General features: G+C 48.4%; 1 protein-coding gene across 6 annotated transcripts in view; it reads right to left on the bottom strand.

Moving 5' to 3' along the window:
* SLC29A2 (solute carrier family 29 member 2) overlaps positions 1–13636 on the bottom strand; it is a 34839-nt gene extending 21203 nt beyond the window's left edge. For 4 of the 6 annotated variants that reach the window (XR_014542838.1, XR_014542839.1, XR_014542840.1 and 1 more), the window contains exons 1-4: positions 10724–11390; positions 6984–7089; positions 2561–2642; positions 944–1131 (exon numbers count right to left, since the gene is read on the bottom strand). Coding sequence is in view for 3 of the 6 variants with exons in the window: in XM_083591859.1 (XP_083447985.1) it covers positions 944–1131; positions 2561–2642; positions 6984–7012 (299 nt within the window). In the remaining 3 variants the exon portion in view is untranslated. Of the gene's footprint in view, positions 1–943; positions 1132–2560; positions 2643–6983; positions 7090–8162; positions 8808–10723; positions 11391–13526 lie in introns of those variants that run through there. The other 2 variants (XM_083591860.1, XM_083591861.1) reach the window with 2 other exon arrangements.
* Positions 13637–15354: the final 1718 nt, after the last annotated feature.

Genomic DNA, 15354 nt, shown 5'->3' with positions numbered 1-15354 from the left:
CTCTCGGCCAATAAAGCGAGATGAGCGCCGCAATCCCAGAGTCGGCCACGACTGGACCTAATGGTCAGGGGTCCCTTTACCTTTAAGAGCTGTTGGCAGTGGAACAGACTGCCTCTGGAGGTTGTGGACTCTCCTTCACTGGAGTTCTTTAAGCATAGGCTGGATGGCCACCTGTCATGGATGTCTTAGCTGAGATTCCTGGACTAGAGGACCCTTGGGGTCCCTTCCAACAATACAATTCTGGGATTCAACACTGATGCCGGGAATTGAACTGGGAACCTCCTGCATGCAAAGCAGAGGCTCCACCATGGATCTATGACCCTTCGTCTCAGAAGGAAGTAAGTTTCTGGTCCACATGGTCCTGAATAAAGGGCTGATTTAAGTAGGAAGCTGACTTATACAGAGTCAGGCCGTTGGTCCTAGCTCAGTATTGTCTAAACAGACTGGCAGTGGGTCTTCGGGGTTTCAGTGGAGGACACTCCCAGCCCTACCTGGGGATGCTGGGGATTGAGCCCAGAACCTGCTGCATGCAAAGCAGATGTTCTACCAGTGAGCGGCGGCCCTCAAAACAAAGCAAGTTTCTGGTCTCTCTGCCTCAACTCTCCATATGTACTATGGAACCAACAGCGGGCCTACCTCACAGGGCTGCTGCAAGCACAATCAAGGCTTTGTTGTGACTGACCCCTTATAGCGCAGTTTATAGGGAACACTTTGGACACATAGGTGGGGGCAAAGTCAAACAGTGGAAGGGGGAAGCAGGCCTGTACATTTTGCCTCACGTCTCAGGTTCTACAGACACTTGCTTTTCCTTCTTTTAAATGAAAGCTGGGAATCTGGAGATTACGCTTCCAGAAAGGGAACCTGGGAGAGTGTGGAGACAGAGGTGGGCAACACCCGTCTTGGGCATGGGATCAGGGCCAAGATGGAGGAGCAGGAAGCTCACCATTGGTAGAGGAGGGAGTTGAGAAGGGTGAAGAGGAGCAGAGGCAGCTGGGAAAGAAGAGCCAGCCAGTTGCTGAAGTTAAAGTCGTCACTGCAGTGGGATGAGGGTTCAAGTCCCAGGCCTGTCCAGTTCCCATCCTCCTCCTTGCCAGCTGAGCAGTTCCCCACAATGAGCCGAGACTGAAAATACTGAAAAGAAGGTTATACTCTGTTTGAACGGTGTCTGTGTGTTTAATTCCCCAGGAAGAGAGGGGCTGGGACTCAGACTTGCCCTACACCGTTGTTATTTATTAGGTATTTATATACCCCCTTTCATCACAAGATCGCAGGGTGGTTCACAGGATAAAAATACAACACTCATTGTTGGACCATTAAAGCTCTTCCCCTCTCAACCCACATGTGTGCAGGCTAATTGAGGTGCAAGGACACTTTGCACATGCTCTACTGCACCTTGCTTATCCCTGCCATGCTATGCAATCGATGGAAGTTCCAGGGCTGGCTAGGGTGAGCTAAGCCCAAAACTCGACCTGTTTCCTCAAAGCACCAAACAACAGGAAGCCATGCTGCCATCACAAACCGCCTCCATCACTGCATGCCACCAGCACAATGGGGCTTCCTTTTCCTCTCTTCCTCCTCCTGAGCACCCCAAAGGTGGAACTGCAGGGTCGGATAGGCAAAGAGCAATCCGTATATTTGTGCAGGTGCTGTTTTTTAACAAACAATTTATGGACTGATGCCAGAATGGGATGGAAAGGTCTTGTGAATGAACTCATCCGTGTGAAACGGAGACTATCCTTTCCGTTCCTGCTCCCAGGTTAAGTGGGATCCAGGGATGCAGCCTAATTCATCCTGGGGAAACGGCCTTAGAGCGGAGCTGGATTCAGAGTTTCCTCTTATTTTGAAGAGCAAGAAATGCAAAGAAGTGAGTGTGCAACAAGGGCGATGATTCCTGGTGTGAGCTGCACATGGGATATTTAACCACGTGCAGTCAAGCCAACGATTCATGTTTTGCTAGATAGGCACATGGCAGGAGATGAAGCTCACAGAGTCTTCCTGCAAGTTTCCTAGAGAGGTTTCTGTGAGAGATGCTCCCACTCTGCCTGGGCACCCTCTCTTACTCTTCCTATCTCTTTCCACCATGCCAGCAACATAAGAACATCTGCTAAGCTAGACCTAAGTACCGGTATGTCTTTGTTACTGAATTACCATGTTAAGTCTACCCGGACAAAGCTGCTGTATCTGTTAACTCTTCAAAAAGTATTCTGAGTGAGTAAATGTTTTCTTTTTTTACCTTTTACAAGACTGTTTGTGTGGTTGTTATTTTAAGGGATAGAAAATGAGGAAATACAAGGGAGAAGGCAGTCTGCCTTAAAGCATATTGCATTACTTAAACTCAAAAGGCTAAAACTAGCCTATCCAAACTTCCCTGTTAATCTGCAAAAGGATGCATTCTGCTGAACTCACAAAAGTGAAGGAGGAAGGATAATATCTAATAAAGATATCCTCTCTGAGCATCCACAGTATTCATATCCCAACCCTGTCCTGGGGCTCAGCCCTGGAAACGTTCCCCCTGCCCCCGGATGCCCAGAGAAGAAGGTGCCTGAAGCAAAGGACCCACCGGTATGGCCGTGATGAAGAAGTTCCAGGGCAGGAGAGTTCCCAGGCCAAGGAGGAAGAAGATGATCCCCACACAATGGAACCTGGGGATTTGGAGAGGAGAAGCAGCCATTAAACAGATGCAGCTGTGAGCAATTCAGGACACTCGTCCATCTAGCGCAGTATTGTCTGCTCTGACTGGCAACAGATCTCAGTGTCTCAGCCAGCAGTGTCTCAGCCAGCAAGGGGGGCTTCCCCCATCACCAACTACCTGCTAATCCTGATCCTTCCTAACTGAAGGTGCCCCGATTGCATAGCAAGCAGTCTTAACGTTGAGTTACAGTCCTGCTTAAAACAGAGTAATAAAGATTCTAGCCCTCAAGATTCTGAAAAATCAGGGCTAGATCAGGTTCAGTACTGCCTGCTCTGACTGGCAACAGCTCTCCATGGTCTCAGGCAACCGCCACCTGTCTCTTGATCCCTTTTAACTGGAGATGCTGGCAATTGAACGTGGGACTTTCTGTAAGCAGAGCAAGCATTCTACCACTGTACTACGTTCCCTCCCTCTCAAAAAGGAGTCAAAAGCAATTCAGGCCAGGCGGGTGGGTCATAAATACCACAATCCAAGCCCGCCGGTAACATCCTGCAATGCTTCCCCTCCATGAGAACACTGTATAACTGTGGTCACAGTGCTCAGAGTAGGGCTGGGCGGCTGGGCCTAACCACCCTTTGAGTATCCTACAACAGCTCAAAGTGACACTAGGTGAGGGAGATCAGGGGAAGTCAAAAGGGTGGTCAGGTCCTGCTTTTGGGGTTTCTGGAGCAATGCAAGAACCAAAATACAGCTTTGCTTTGAAATCTGCAATCTTCACAATTTTGCAGCGCAGTTCCCCAGCCATGTGTGCAGAAAAGCGCATACAAATGTGCATTAACGTGCGTATCTAAATATAATGCCCAAATGCAATAGGTTAGGGGAAACGGCTTTGCAAAAATGTCTCTTGTTAGGCAAAACTGCCTACAGAAATACGCTCATGAATTTTCACGAGGGCTTCCAACCACCAACATGACAACTGAGGCGGAAACTCCACATGGGCAAAATGGGCAAAGGAAACTGACGGTTTCTCCCACCCCTGCCTCCTGAAATTTTGGACCACAACTCCCATCACTGGTGCTGACTGAAGCTGTAGTCCAAAGTGTCTTGAGCGCCCCAGGTTACCAAAGGCTGGATCTGAAGCAGAGAGAGAAAGAGAGCGACAGATTTAATCTAATAAGCCGAAGGCATGTCTACACGACAAGGCCTTGCCTGGCAGCAGTTTCTGCCCTTCTCCCTGCTAATCTATTTACCACCCCATCTTCTTATCCCTCCCCCACCAGGCACACAAACGGAGCACAGCGCCAAGAAGAAAGCGTTCCCACCCCCGTGCTCATTTCTGGACAGGAAAATCAGGTTTTGAGGAACCGATTCCTTTGTTTGCTGTTTTGTTTTGTTTCTTAAAAGAAGGGAAGTGGAAGATTTAATTCGCCAGTGCACTTGTGGCAGCACCGGGGAGGGGAATAGGATACCTAAAGGAAATCTGTGCACCTGCCCAGAAAACTGGAAACTCAACACTTCTAATCCTTATACCGTAAGTAACTCGTGCAACTTGACTAATCCAGGTGTGAAACATTCCATTCCCTCCCCAAACACATACCTGAGTATGCGGAGAAGGAAACCCAAGAAGGCACACCTAGGCAGCTGCATTTTGTAACTGAAAACAACTGGGGAGGTGAGGCTTATACAACTGGTCCAATTTGGAGTTAATGAAAAAAATGTGTTAGGTGCAGAGCAGAAATAACGGGCTGCATCCAACTAACTAACTAACTCATAATGATTTTTATTATTCATATGCAGGGCCGGATTTAGGTTTAATAAGGCCCTAAGCTACTGATGGTAATGGGACCCTTTATATGTCCAGCTGTCCTTTGTCAACAACAAATTGTCACTGTTTTTGTTGTTGAATATATGCTATATGGTAATTTATAGGACCTAATAGGTATCTAAAGCCATTTGCACAAAACAAAATATGCTTTTTCTCTTATATTTTGGAAATGTACACCCAGTGGTTTTTTCCCCTTTAAATTTTTCTGGGGTCCCCAAGAGAGTGGGGCCCTAAGCTATAGCTTGTTTAGTTTATATGTAAATCTGGCACTGGTTTGGAAGGGTCCCCCAAGAATCATCTAGTCCAACCCCCTGCAATGCAGGAATCACAGCTAAATAATCCCTGACACGTGGCCATCCAACCTCTGCTTAAAAATCATCAATGAAGGAGAGGCCACCACCTTCCGCTGTCAAGCAGCTCTTACCCTCAGAAATGTTCCTAATGTTTAACTGGAACCTCCTTGCTTGTCATTTGAATCCTTTGGTTTGAGTCCTACCCTCCAGCGCAGCTCAAAGCAAGCTTGCTCTGTCTTCCATGTGACAACATCCTCCAGATACTTGAAGATGGTTATTGTATCAGCTCTCAGTCTCCTCGCCTCCAAGCTAAACCTACCCAACTCCCTCAACCGTTCCTAATTGAGGTTTGCGGATTTTCATTCTTCTGCCCCTTTGGTCCCGCTCCACCCTTCCCCATCCATGCCACTGGGCAGATTCTGGTGGAATGCACCGCGGATTCATTGTATTCATCCAGGAGTGGGGGTGGGGGAACCTGCAGCCCTCCAAATATCTCTGGGCTTTAAATCCCATCCTTCCTGAATGCTGGCCCACGCTGGCAGGTGCAAACAGTACTGAAAAGTGAGGTTGTGTCTCACTGCACCGATACCATCAAGAGTGTGCAATAAAAGCAACATCTAGAGGGACCCTTGATTGAAATCAGTGGGCATGACTGACTTAGGTCCATTCATTTCAACGGCTATACTCTGTATAACGAAATTGTGTTTTTAATATTTTGTTGAGAGCCACCCAGAGTGCATGGAGCAACCTGGTCAGATGGGTGGCATATGAACAGTTCCAGATTTACGTATAAGCTAAGCAAGCTATAGCTTAGGGCCCCACTCTCTTGGGGGCCCCAAAAAAAATTAAAGGAAAAAAACCTGGATGTACCTGCTTTCAACTGCTTTCAAGAGCCAGTGTGGTGTAGTGGTTAAGAGCAGTAGTCTTGTAATCTGGGGAACCGGGTTCGAGTCTCTGCTCCTCCACATGCAGCTGCTGGGTGACCTTGGGCCAGTCACACTCCTTTGAAGTCTCTCAGCCCCACTCACCTCACAGAGTGTTTGTTGTGGGGGAGGAAGGGAAAGGAGAATGTTAGCCGCTTTGAGACTCCTGAAGGGGAGTGAAAGGCAGGATATCAAATCCAAACTCTTCTTCTTCTTCTTCTTCTAACTATGTTTCTAAGGTTCATTGCAGTTCTGCAAACACGGCAAATTTATTATTTTTTATTGCATTTATATCCCACCTTTTTTCTCCAGGGAGTTCAAGGTCATGTATATTGTTCTCCTCCTCCTTATTAAATCCCCACAACAACCCTGTGAGGTAGGTTAGGCTGAGAGGAAGTGATTGACCCAGGGTCACCCAGTGAGCTTTGTGGCCAAGTGGGGATTTGAACCCTGGTTTCTCAGGTCCTAGTCAGACACTCAGGTGTTTTTTTAACCACCTTTGTACCCTACAAATCCCCTAAGAAGCTCATGAGATCATCCCATTTTATCCTTCCCATAAGCCATGATGAAGGACACGGGTGGCGCTGTGGGTTAAACCACAGAGCCTAGGACTTGCCAATCAGAAGGTTGGCGGTTCGAATCCCCGCGACGGGGTGAGCTCCCGTTGCTTGGTCCCTGCTCCTGCCAACCTAGCAGTTCAAAAGCACGTCAAAGTGCAAGTAGATAAATAGGTACCGCTCCGGCGGGAAGGTAAACGGCGTTTCCGTGCGCTGCTCTGGTTCACCAGAAGCGGCTTAGTCATGCTGGCCACATGACCCAGAGGCTGTACGTCGGCTCCCTCGGCCAATAAAGCGAGATGAGCGCCACAACCCCAGAGTCGGTCACGACTGGACCTAATGGTCAGGGGTCCCTTTACTTTTAAGCCATGGTGGGCCAAAGAAAAGCTTCATGGATTTTGAACCCAGAGCTCTCCCCACTCTGGCCCACCACACTCGACTACACCCCACAGGCCCATGAGCAACCTCTGCTTGAGAAGGGATTCTGTTTAACTCAACAACAAATAAATAAACCACCCTCTAACATGAAAAACAGTAACTCATCCATGAGGGGGTGTCACGTTCGGGACTCTTGTGTATGTTACAAAATCCCTACCCAAAAGGCTCAGGAAGCAATATGCTCAAAGGCATCCCAGGTATTATTCTCACGTTTCAGTCTCTGCAAGTGGTTCTGAGGGTTAAGATGCTTATTATCCCAGCTCTTTTCAAAGTATATTCTCCCCAAGTCAGATCTCACGGGGCTTTGATACTTACGAGTCCTTGGGGGTCCCCTGAGAGGCCATTGGGAACCAGTTACACCCCCTAAGCGGGAGGCAGGAACAGTGGCAGAAGTCTGGCCCCTGTCAAAGCACAGCTGCACCTGAAAGGGAATTGAAAAAAGTCGTAACAGAAGGGAAAACTCTGCCTCCATCCACGAAGGACGAAAAAGCTAATAAACTCAGATTATGCCCATCTCAAGCGTTCGGGAGTTCTGAGAACTCCAGCTTTCAAAGAGGGGATTTGAAAAAGCAATGAAAGGCAGGAGGAACTGCACACCCCAGATCTGTGCAAAAAAAGCACAATAAAGCACCCCAAGGGTTGACAGGACCCTGCCTCACCCTGCAAGAGAAAGATCCCCAGACCAGTGGTCCCAGGGAACGGCTGAGATGCCCGCTTCCCTGCTCTCGTGACATGTGTGGATCAGATGCAACCGCTCACTGCTGCAGAGGTAGGGAGTCTTTTCCAGCCCAATGGCGACATGCCAGCAGTTGGCAGGGCCAGAGGCAAAAGTGTGCAAAGCAACAAATGCGAATTTTACCCTTCTGTGCACACCCCTCTCTGTCCTCCATCCAGGCTCAGGAGACGCATTCTCAGAGTTCAAGGACATTTTGCAGACAAGCAAACACAGTCGAGGCCAGTGAGGGCCATGAATTTGAAAGGCCCAATAGGGAAGGCTGCAGGGTCAAATTTAGCCCTTGGGCCTGAGATTCCCTAATGAGAGAAATGCACTCTGCATGCTCCCAGAGGCACTCTTTTTCTGTTACTACTTCCTATATTCTGCCTTGATCATATAACTGTCGAGTTGGAAGGTGTCCGAGACCAGCCCCCTGCAATGCAGGAATATGCAGCTGTCCCACATTAAGGATCGAATCTGCAACCTTAGCCATATCAGGACTACTCTCTAACCCACTGAGCTATGGCTCTAAGGCGGAGTCAGATGAAGCCCTACAACTGTTATCCTGCCCGCGCCTTCAACAACTCAAATGGAGGCCAAGAGTGTCCTCAAGCCACAAAACAGAAGGGAGAGGCTTGAGGACACTCTTGGCCTCCATTTGAGTTGTTGTCTTACTCTTGCACATGCTCAGAGACACTCTCCTCTTTATTACTGCTTCACACTCTGCAGGAATAGACACAAAGCATTCAAAGATTGACAAAGGAGGAAAGACAACTGACCCACAGCACTGAATCGGTCCTAGTTCAGGCCCAAACAGGCATCCTGGAAAACTGCATAGGCCTTTGGCCCGACCCAACTTCAGGGCTCGTCTTATGTTCCAAGGCCTCAGGTCTGTTCTGAATACCAGGATAAGCCCTGCAAAATGTGTAGCAATGACAAAGGCGAGAGTGTCTCTGAGAATGTGCAGAGTTGGACCCTGCCCCTCCTCAGTGCCTGGGCTTGCGGGGCAAAGAATTTAAGCACTAGTGTGGAAGTGTGTAAAATGGAAGGGAATCTGCCATTACAGCATTTGCCAAGGTGGTGTTTTCCAGACCTAATGGTCTACAACACCCATCAGACCCAGCCAGCAAAAGTGTGATCGCTGGGGCTGATGGGAGTTGTAGTCCAAAACATCTGGAAGGCACCCAGGTTAGGGAAAGCTGGGTTATTATTATATCTAATGCTGGACATTTGTGATTGTAATTTAATAAATAATAATAATAATAATAATAATTGTTATTTGCATGCTAGTTTTACCTGGTTTTCTCCCGATTTTAAAACAACTTAAATAGATACATTATAGACATATTTCTACAGTACTCTAGGGGTCATTTTAGCCAAAAAATGTATACATTTTAACTTGCTTTTTTTAAAAAAAGCAACAACAAGCAATCCAGTACGAAACAGAATAATCTGGTTCTTCCTTCCAAAACTTCAAGCCCCAAATAGGCGTTAAAGAGTTAATGTAAATTCCTGGTTATTTTGCAACAAGAAAAATAAGGAAGTAAACGGAATAAGCATAACCTCTTAAATCCAGATGCACAGACTGGAATTCACCCTGGGAAAAGATATTAAGGGAATTGTTGTTTTTACATACAGACACACACACAGAGAGCCTACTCACATTGCTATCACCCCCTCCAAAAACTTCAGCCGACTGCTCAGGTAAGGCCTGTTAGTCACCACATTATACACTTCGAACAAGATTTGGGATTGCCCAATCAGGAATTTGCAAAGGCCTGGTCAAAGGCCATGGGAGGTTTTCACCCTTGCAAATGCTTTTGTTGACAATGGCCTCTGGTTACCCTCCTCCTCTCAAATTCCACCCCCTCTGCAGTTTTTTTTTAAATTAAGTGTTCGTTTATCTTTCACAGGTAATACAAGGCAAGGAACAAAGGAAACAAATAATATTTCCCCCTCCCCCTGGAACAGTCTCAGAAATATGTCCAAGAAAGAAAAGAAAAAAGTTAATTCCACCACATATCAAGCACCAAATAAATGTATCTGTCAATAATTGTCCACAGGTCACAGGAGGTCAAAATTTGTGCTTTTTTATAGCATATGAACTAAAATCAAGCCATTTTTTTTTGGTCTGCCTTTTTGCCTTTGTTTTCTACAAGTTTATTCTCCTGTTCTGGTTTAGCATCTGTCGGCATTGGGCAGTTAAAGCACTAGGAAGTCGAACAGAATACAGGAATACAGGAGCCCAGCTGAGGCATCACTCTTTACCTTGCACATAATCACACCAGGACTCTGAATTTGGGGCAATAAGAAAGCTACGTTTATTGCAGGAAGTAAGTTCTTGAAAGGAAAGATCCTAGTTCTGTCTAACCAAGAGGGAGATGCAAAGAGTCAGCCAGGCTTGATCTAGGTCAGAAGTCTCCCTGTAGTTTTCGGCTGAGATGAGGTGGTTGCTTAGATGAGAATGCTGCCCTCCCACGCCTTGGGTAGCTTTAAGAGTATTTCCCAAATTCTTGGAGGACAGAGCTATCAATGGGCATGAGCCACAATGGCTATGTTCTACCAACACTGTGCAGTGTGCCTCTGAATGTCCGTTGTTGGAGGTGTGGACTAATGCAGCAGCCAGCCTCTTCTTATGAACTGGCTCACAGTTCAGGGGTCAAAAGACCATAATAACACGAGAAGAGCCTGCTGGCCCATCTAGTCCAGCATCCTGCTCTCACAGGGTTCAGCCAAGTACTTATGGGAAACCTGAAAGCAGGATTCGAACACAAGAGCACTCTCCCCTCCTGTGGTTTCTGGTGCCTGGGATTCCACCAAATAACCTCTGGTGGCCCAGAGAGAAAGTTTGGAAGGGTCAGTTTTGAAAAACAGGTTCAACACCTGGCAATCTTCCCCCTCCCATCCTAGGTGTAGGAAAGATACAGGCTGCGCTAGGGAAGGCGCTCTGCACAAGTTCAGGGGCACAGCTGCTTCTTGCTAGTCACTTAGTAGTAGAGCATCTGCCTTGCAAGCAGATTGCCCCCCCCCCAGGTCCAATCCCCAGCATCTCCAGGCTGGGCTAGGAATGTCCCCCCACCTGAAACCTTGGACAGCTGCTGCCAGTCAGTGTAAACAGTACAGAGCTACACGGACCACGATAAAGTCCTGTGTGCTTATTTGCTCTAAAACTGCACCCTGATGTTGAAAATGTCCCCCCCCCCCCCGGTCTCTGACTGATCTCTAGAAAAGGCATTTTTTAAAAAGAAGCTAGGCTTGAGCCCCTGCACCTGTTTTCGTCTCCCCCACCCCCAGGCCCTCGAAATCTTCTTCTTAAGCCATCCTTTTCCAGAGGCCCTACCTTGAGTTCGGAAGGGTCATATTCCTATGCAATACAGAGTCACTTCGCTTCGGATCATGGGAGCACGCTCGCGCATCCTTCCTCCCGTTCCGGCACCCCCGGACCTCTTCGCGGCGCTCGGGGCCGCTGCGGGCTGGGCGCTCCAAGGGGCGCCGAGGCTCACCTGCCTCTGCGGAGCTCCAGCCCCCGAGGGCGGCGCTGCTTGCTGCCGCCGCTGCCTGGCCTAGCCTCCATGAGGCTGGAGGTGCCGGCGAAACAGGCGAGCCTCTCTGCCGCCGTCGCTCGGAGTCTGCGTACAGGAGCGCGCCTGGGAAAGAGGCCGCCTCTCCCCACCCCCTCTCGGTCTGCCTGTCCGCCGGCACCCTGAGAATGGCCGGCGGAGCCAACCGGCAGGCAGAGACCAAAGGGGGGAAATGGGGGGATGAGGCGGCCGACGGAGCAAAGCGGATTTCTGGGGGAAATGGGCCTTTCCAGTTGTCACCAGCAGGGCCGGCGCTAGCAGTTAGGCCAACCCGGCAGCTGCCTATCTGGGTCGCAGCGCTGAATTTTGAGGGGCGCATTTTTTACACAGATTCGCTTTTGTTGCATCTTATCTGTTCCAGGCAATATTTTACTTTTATTTCAGATCTTCAGTGCCGTTTCTCAAAGCTCAGAGAATCAGCACTTGACGTGACTGAATGGGTGGCAAACTGTAAAAAAAAGAAGACTATGAATCGGAAAAATGGAGATGCCATATGTCCTTTTCCTTGTTTATTTGTTTGTTTTGCGACACGGTGAAAGCTTTAATAAAAGCTAATTTAAAAATGGCAAAGGAAAATCTGGATGGGCCCGAAATTGAAAATTTTAAGAAACCTAAATGTTGACATCACAATTCACAAGTTGAATCAGAGTGATTTGCGTGCCAAACTGTGGTCTTTTGTCGTTGAGAATTGGTGTCATACAAGTCCACGCAAATGTCAGCACTCTGGTGGGCGTGTTCCAAAATAGCTGAAGGTTCTGGGCAGCCCTCAAGGGCAGCCCTCCGTGGAGTGCATTACAGCAGTCTAAGCCCAATGTTACTAGAGCATGGATTCCCGTAGCAAATCTAAATGGAACTTCCGTGTCCAGCCGCACTCTTCCCTTAAAGGCCTGTGGAGACAGACGATGGACAGAGCGCTGTTGCCTTCACACCCTGTTTCTGGCCTTCTCAGTGGCATCTATGGGAAACTGGATGTGGGAGCTCTGTGGGCTTTTAGAGCTGATCCTACCAGGGCCAGCTCAATACATTTTGGCACCTGAGGCGGACCCCAAAATGGCACACGCACCCTCCCTGCCGTGGAAGAAGGGGTGAAGGAAGTTCTACACCAGGAACAAAGGGGTGGGGAAAAGAAAAAGCTACATCAGGATCTGCTGCCCTTGTGAATCCTGCCGCCTGAGGCAATCACCTCACCTTGCCTCATGGGTGGGCCGGCCCCGGATACTGCAAGCCTACTTTCTTATGGAGAACAGGCTGGAACTCGCCATCCTTCCCCAATCCTCACCCCTTGGCGAGTCTTTTACACCACAATGTAATATTAATATGTTCATAGGAGTCTTTGCATCTGAGCCCCTCATTGCACTGACCCCTGCCCTGGCCTTTCCGCTGCTGAGCTCTTGGCTGCTACTTACCATTTCCACAGTTCTGGGTGGGGGGCACTCTATGACTGTGAACACACTATGCATTTAAACCTACCCTGCTCCAAGAATCCTGGGAACCATACTTTGCTAAGGGTGCTGGAAAGTGAGGGGTGCACTACAGTTCCCAGGATTCTTTGAGGAAATACCAGTTGCTGGGACTCACAGGGGTGGAGAATTGCTGTTGTGCTGCTGGGGTCCTCCTTTTAGGTTTCCCCAGTAGGGTGTCTGGTTGGCCACCGTGAGAACAGGATGCTGGACTAGATCCAGCCGTCAGGCTCTTCTGGGGTTAGGCACTTATTCTCCCTCAGGCTAACCATGCCCTGCTCTTTTAACCAATCCTTATAGGATTTCGTTCCCAGAACCGCTCATGCCATCCTGGTCCCCTCTGGGCATGCCATCAGTGCAGCAAGTGCAGAGTACAAGGAGGCAGGTGGCCTCTGCCCTGAGGATCTTACAATCAGAAGTCTGGCGCGCATGAAGGAACAGAGGAAGGAGAAGGAAATGGAGCAGGGTTAAGCATGGAAAGAGTCTGTGGTTGTTTCAGTTGCAGGTAGCCAGGCTTAGCTCCAGTTTTTGCCGCTGAGACCACATAACACCAGTCTTGAAAGACCTACGTTGGCTCCCAGTACGTTTCGGAGCACAATTCAAAGTGTTGGTGCTGACCTTTACAGCCCTAAATGGCCTCGGCCCAGTAGACCTGAAGGAGCGTCTCCACCCCCATTGTTCTGCCCAGACGCTGAGGTCCAGCGCCGAGGGCCTTCTGGCAGTTCCCTCGCTGCAAGAAGCAAAGCTACAGGGAACCAGGCAGAGGGCCTTCTCGGTAGTGGCGCCCGCCCTGTGGTACGCCCTCCCTTCAGATGTCAAAGAGATAATCAACTACCTGACATTCAGAAGACATCTTAAGGCAGCCCTGTTCAGGGAAGTTGTGTGACATTTTAGTGTATTTTTGGTCTCTGTGGGAATCCGCCCAGAGTGGCTGAGGAAACCCAGCCAGATGGGCGAGGTACAAATAAATTATTATTATTATTATTATTATTATTATTATTATTATTATTATTATTGCTACTGCAGGAGAACGGAACTATGCAATTATGAAACAAGTTGCACAATTTAAAACAAGCTGAAATGAGGTTATTTACACACTTACTTTTGTCACTTCTGGAAGGCAGGGCTAAACAAAGCAATGTATCTCACCGTTCAGCATGATTCCTTGGTAATGGCGCTCTGCATGCCACAGCCACAGCTGCTGTGAGTGAGAAAGGGAAGTTCTTCTGTTCTTCTCGAGGTTTCCGTTTAAGTTCCCGCCAAGAGGTGATGGCTGGGAGGCTGTGACTCCTTGCAAAGTCCTTCTCTAACCCAGCAGAGGGCACTAAGAGGCCCTATTATGCAAAGGAGGAGGGCAGGAGCAGAAGAAGGGGGTGGGACACTTTCAGCTCAGGTTGTTCTTCTTCTTTTAAATTTGCTATTGATTTATCATAAACACTTGTACAAGATAAGACATAACCACCATACATGGAGCATCTCCAGTATAAAAAAATACATTACAGAGCTGCAGTTACATATAGCCAAGTTTTTAAGATGCCCAAGGATAATGAGGTGTGAGTCGTAGGAGGAGCACTTATATGACTCTCCCTATTTACGTAATAAGAAATGGAGACCGGTTTGCATCAAAATTGTATCACTGGGCTTGACCCCAGACTGCATGTCTTATGTCTGGCCAGGTGTTCAGCTAAAGGCGTGTTCCACACATTGGCAAACCATTCCTCCTGCAGAGGAACTATAGGTGATTTCCAGCATGTTTCTCAAGAACGTACTGGACTTTACGCCCTGAGGATACAAGAGGGGCCCGGCTCAATTAGATGCGTGGTCCGCCTAGTACAGCAGTCTGCTTCAATGCAGCAGCTAGCCAAATGCCCACGGAGGTCCACAAGCACGGCGTGAGAGCGACAGCATTAGCTACTGCTGCTGATGCACAGTAACTACCGGTACCTCTGATCCTGAGGATAGCTTGCAGCCATCGTGACCAGTAGCCACCAATAGCCCGTGTCTCCATGCATTTACTTAAAACCTTTTATAAGCCATCTTCAGCTAGAGGCCCATCTTGTGGCAGTGAGTACCATCAGCAAACGGTGTGGTGTGAAGAAAGACTTCCTTTTCTCTGCCCTGAACTTTCTGCCAATCATTTTCACAAGGTGCCCCCCCCCCAGTTCTGGAATTATGGGAAAGGGAGAAAAGCTTCCCCCCACCCGGCCCATATAATTTTCATAACCCTCCACTATGTCCTCCCTCTAGTTGCATACATGGGTTGCCAGTGCACGGGGCAAGGCAAGTATCATCAGCACTGTCCACTGATAGGCTGGAACAAAGGGCAATAGCTCGACGACCTACCTGAGTGGCAGCTGTGGAGCCCTGTGAGCAGCAAGCATGGTGGAAAGCGGGATGGGGGATTTGTCAGGAGCAGGTACCTTTCTAAAGCCCGTGCAGAGGGCACCCAAGCAACCGACTGTCACCCAAATCTACTCCTTAGTCCGCCCACACGAACATGGGGGGATTTTCCGTGTGGTGGGGAGGGTACACTCTTTTTTATTTATTATTTTTGCTTTCTCTCTTTTTTTTTCCTTTTGAAATTTTGTGCCCCTATGAATTTTGCACCCAGGGCAACTGCCCCTGTGATTTCACCCATGCTACATCATTGCTTGGCGATTGAATCTCAGCCCTTCTGTGGTTAAAGCTCATGCTGTACCACTGATGTACAGCTCCTCCTCAAATCTCCAGGACTTTCTTGCTGAAAGGAAACTCAAATCAGCCATTTTTTAAAAGAATAATACTTGAATCTTTGAATCTCCTTGATTTTATATTTCACTTTTATTCCAAAGCGCTCATCACATCAAGACCCAACATAGGGTCAGGAATTAACAAAACAGAAAGGAATCTATGTACAGGACAGAGTTCCACCAATGTACACGTATAGACAT

The sequence above is a fragment of the Podarcis filfolensis genome (assembly GCF_964270895.1).
Source record: "Podarcis filfolensis genome assembly, chromosome: 16".
Lineage (NCBI taxonomy): Eukaryota > Metazoa > Chordata > Lepidosauria > Squamata > Lacertidae > Podarcis > Podarcis filfolensis.
The sequence above is the reverse complement of the archived record's forward strand: the minus strand, read 5'-3'. Positions and strand labels throughout refer to the sequence as shown.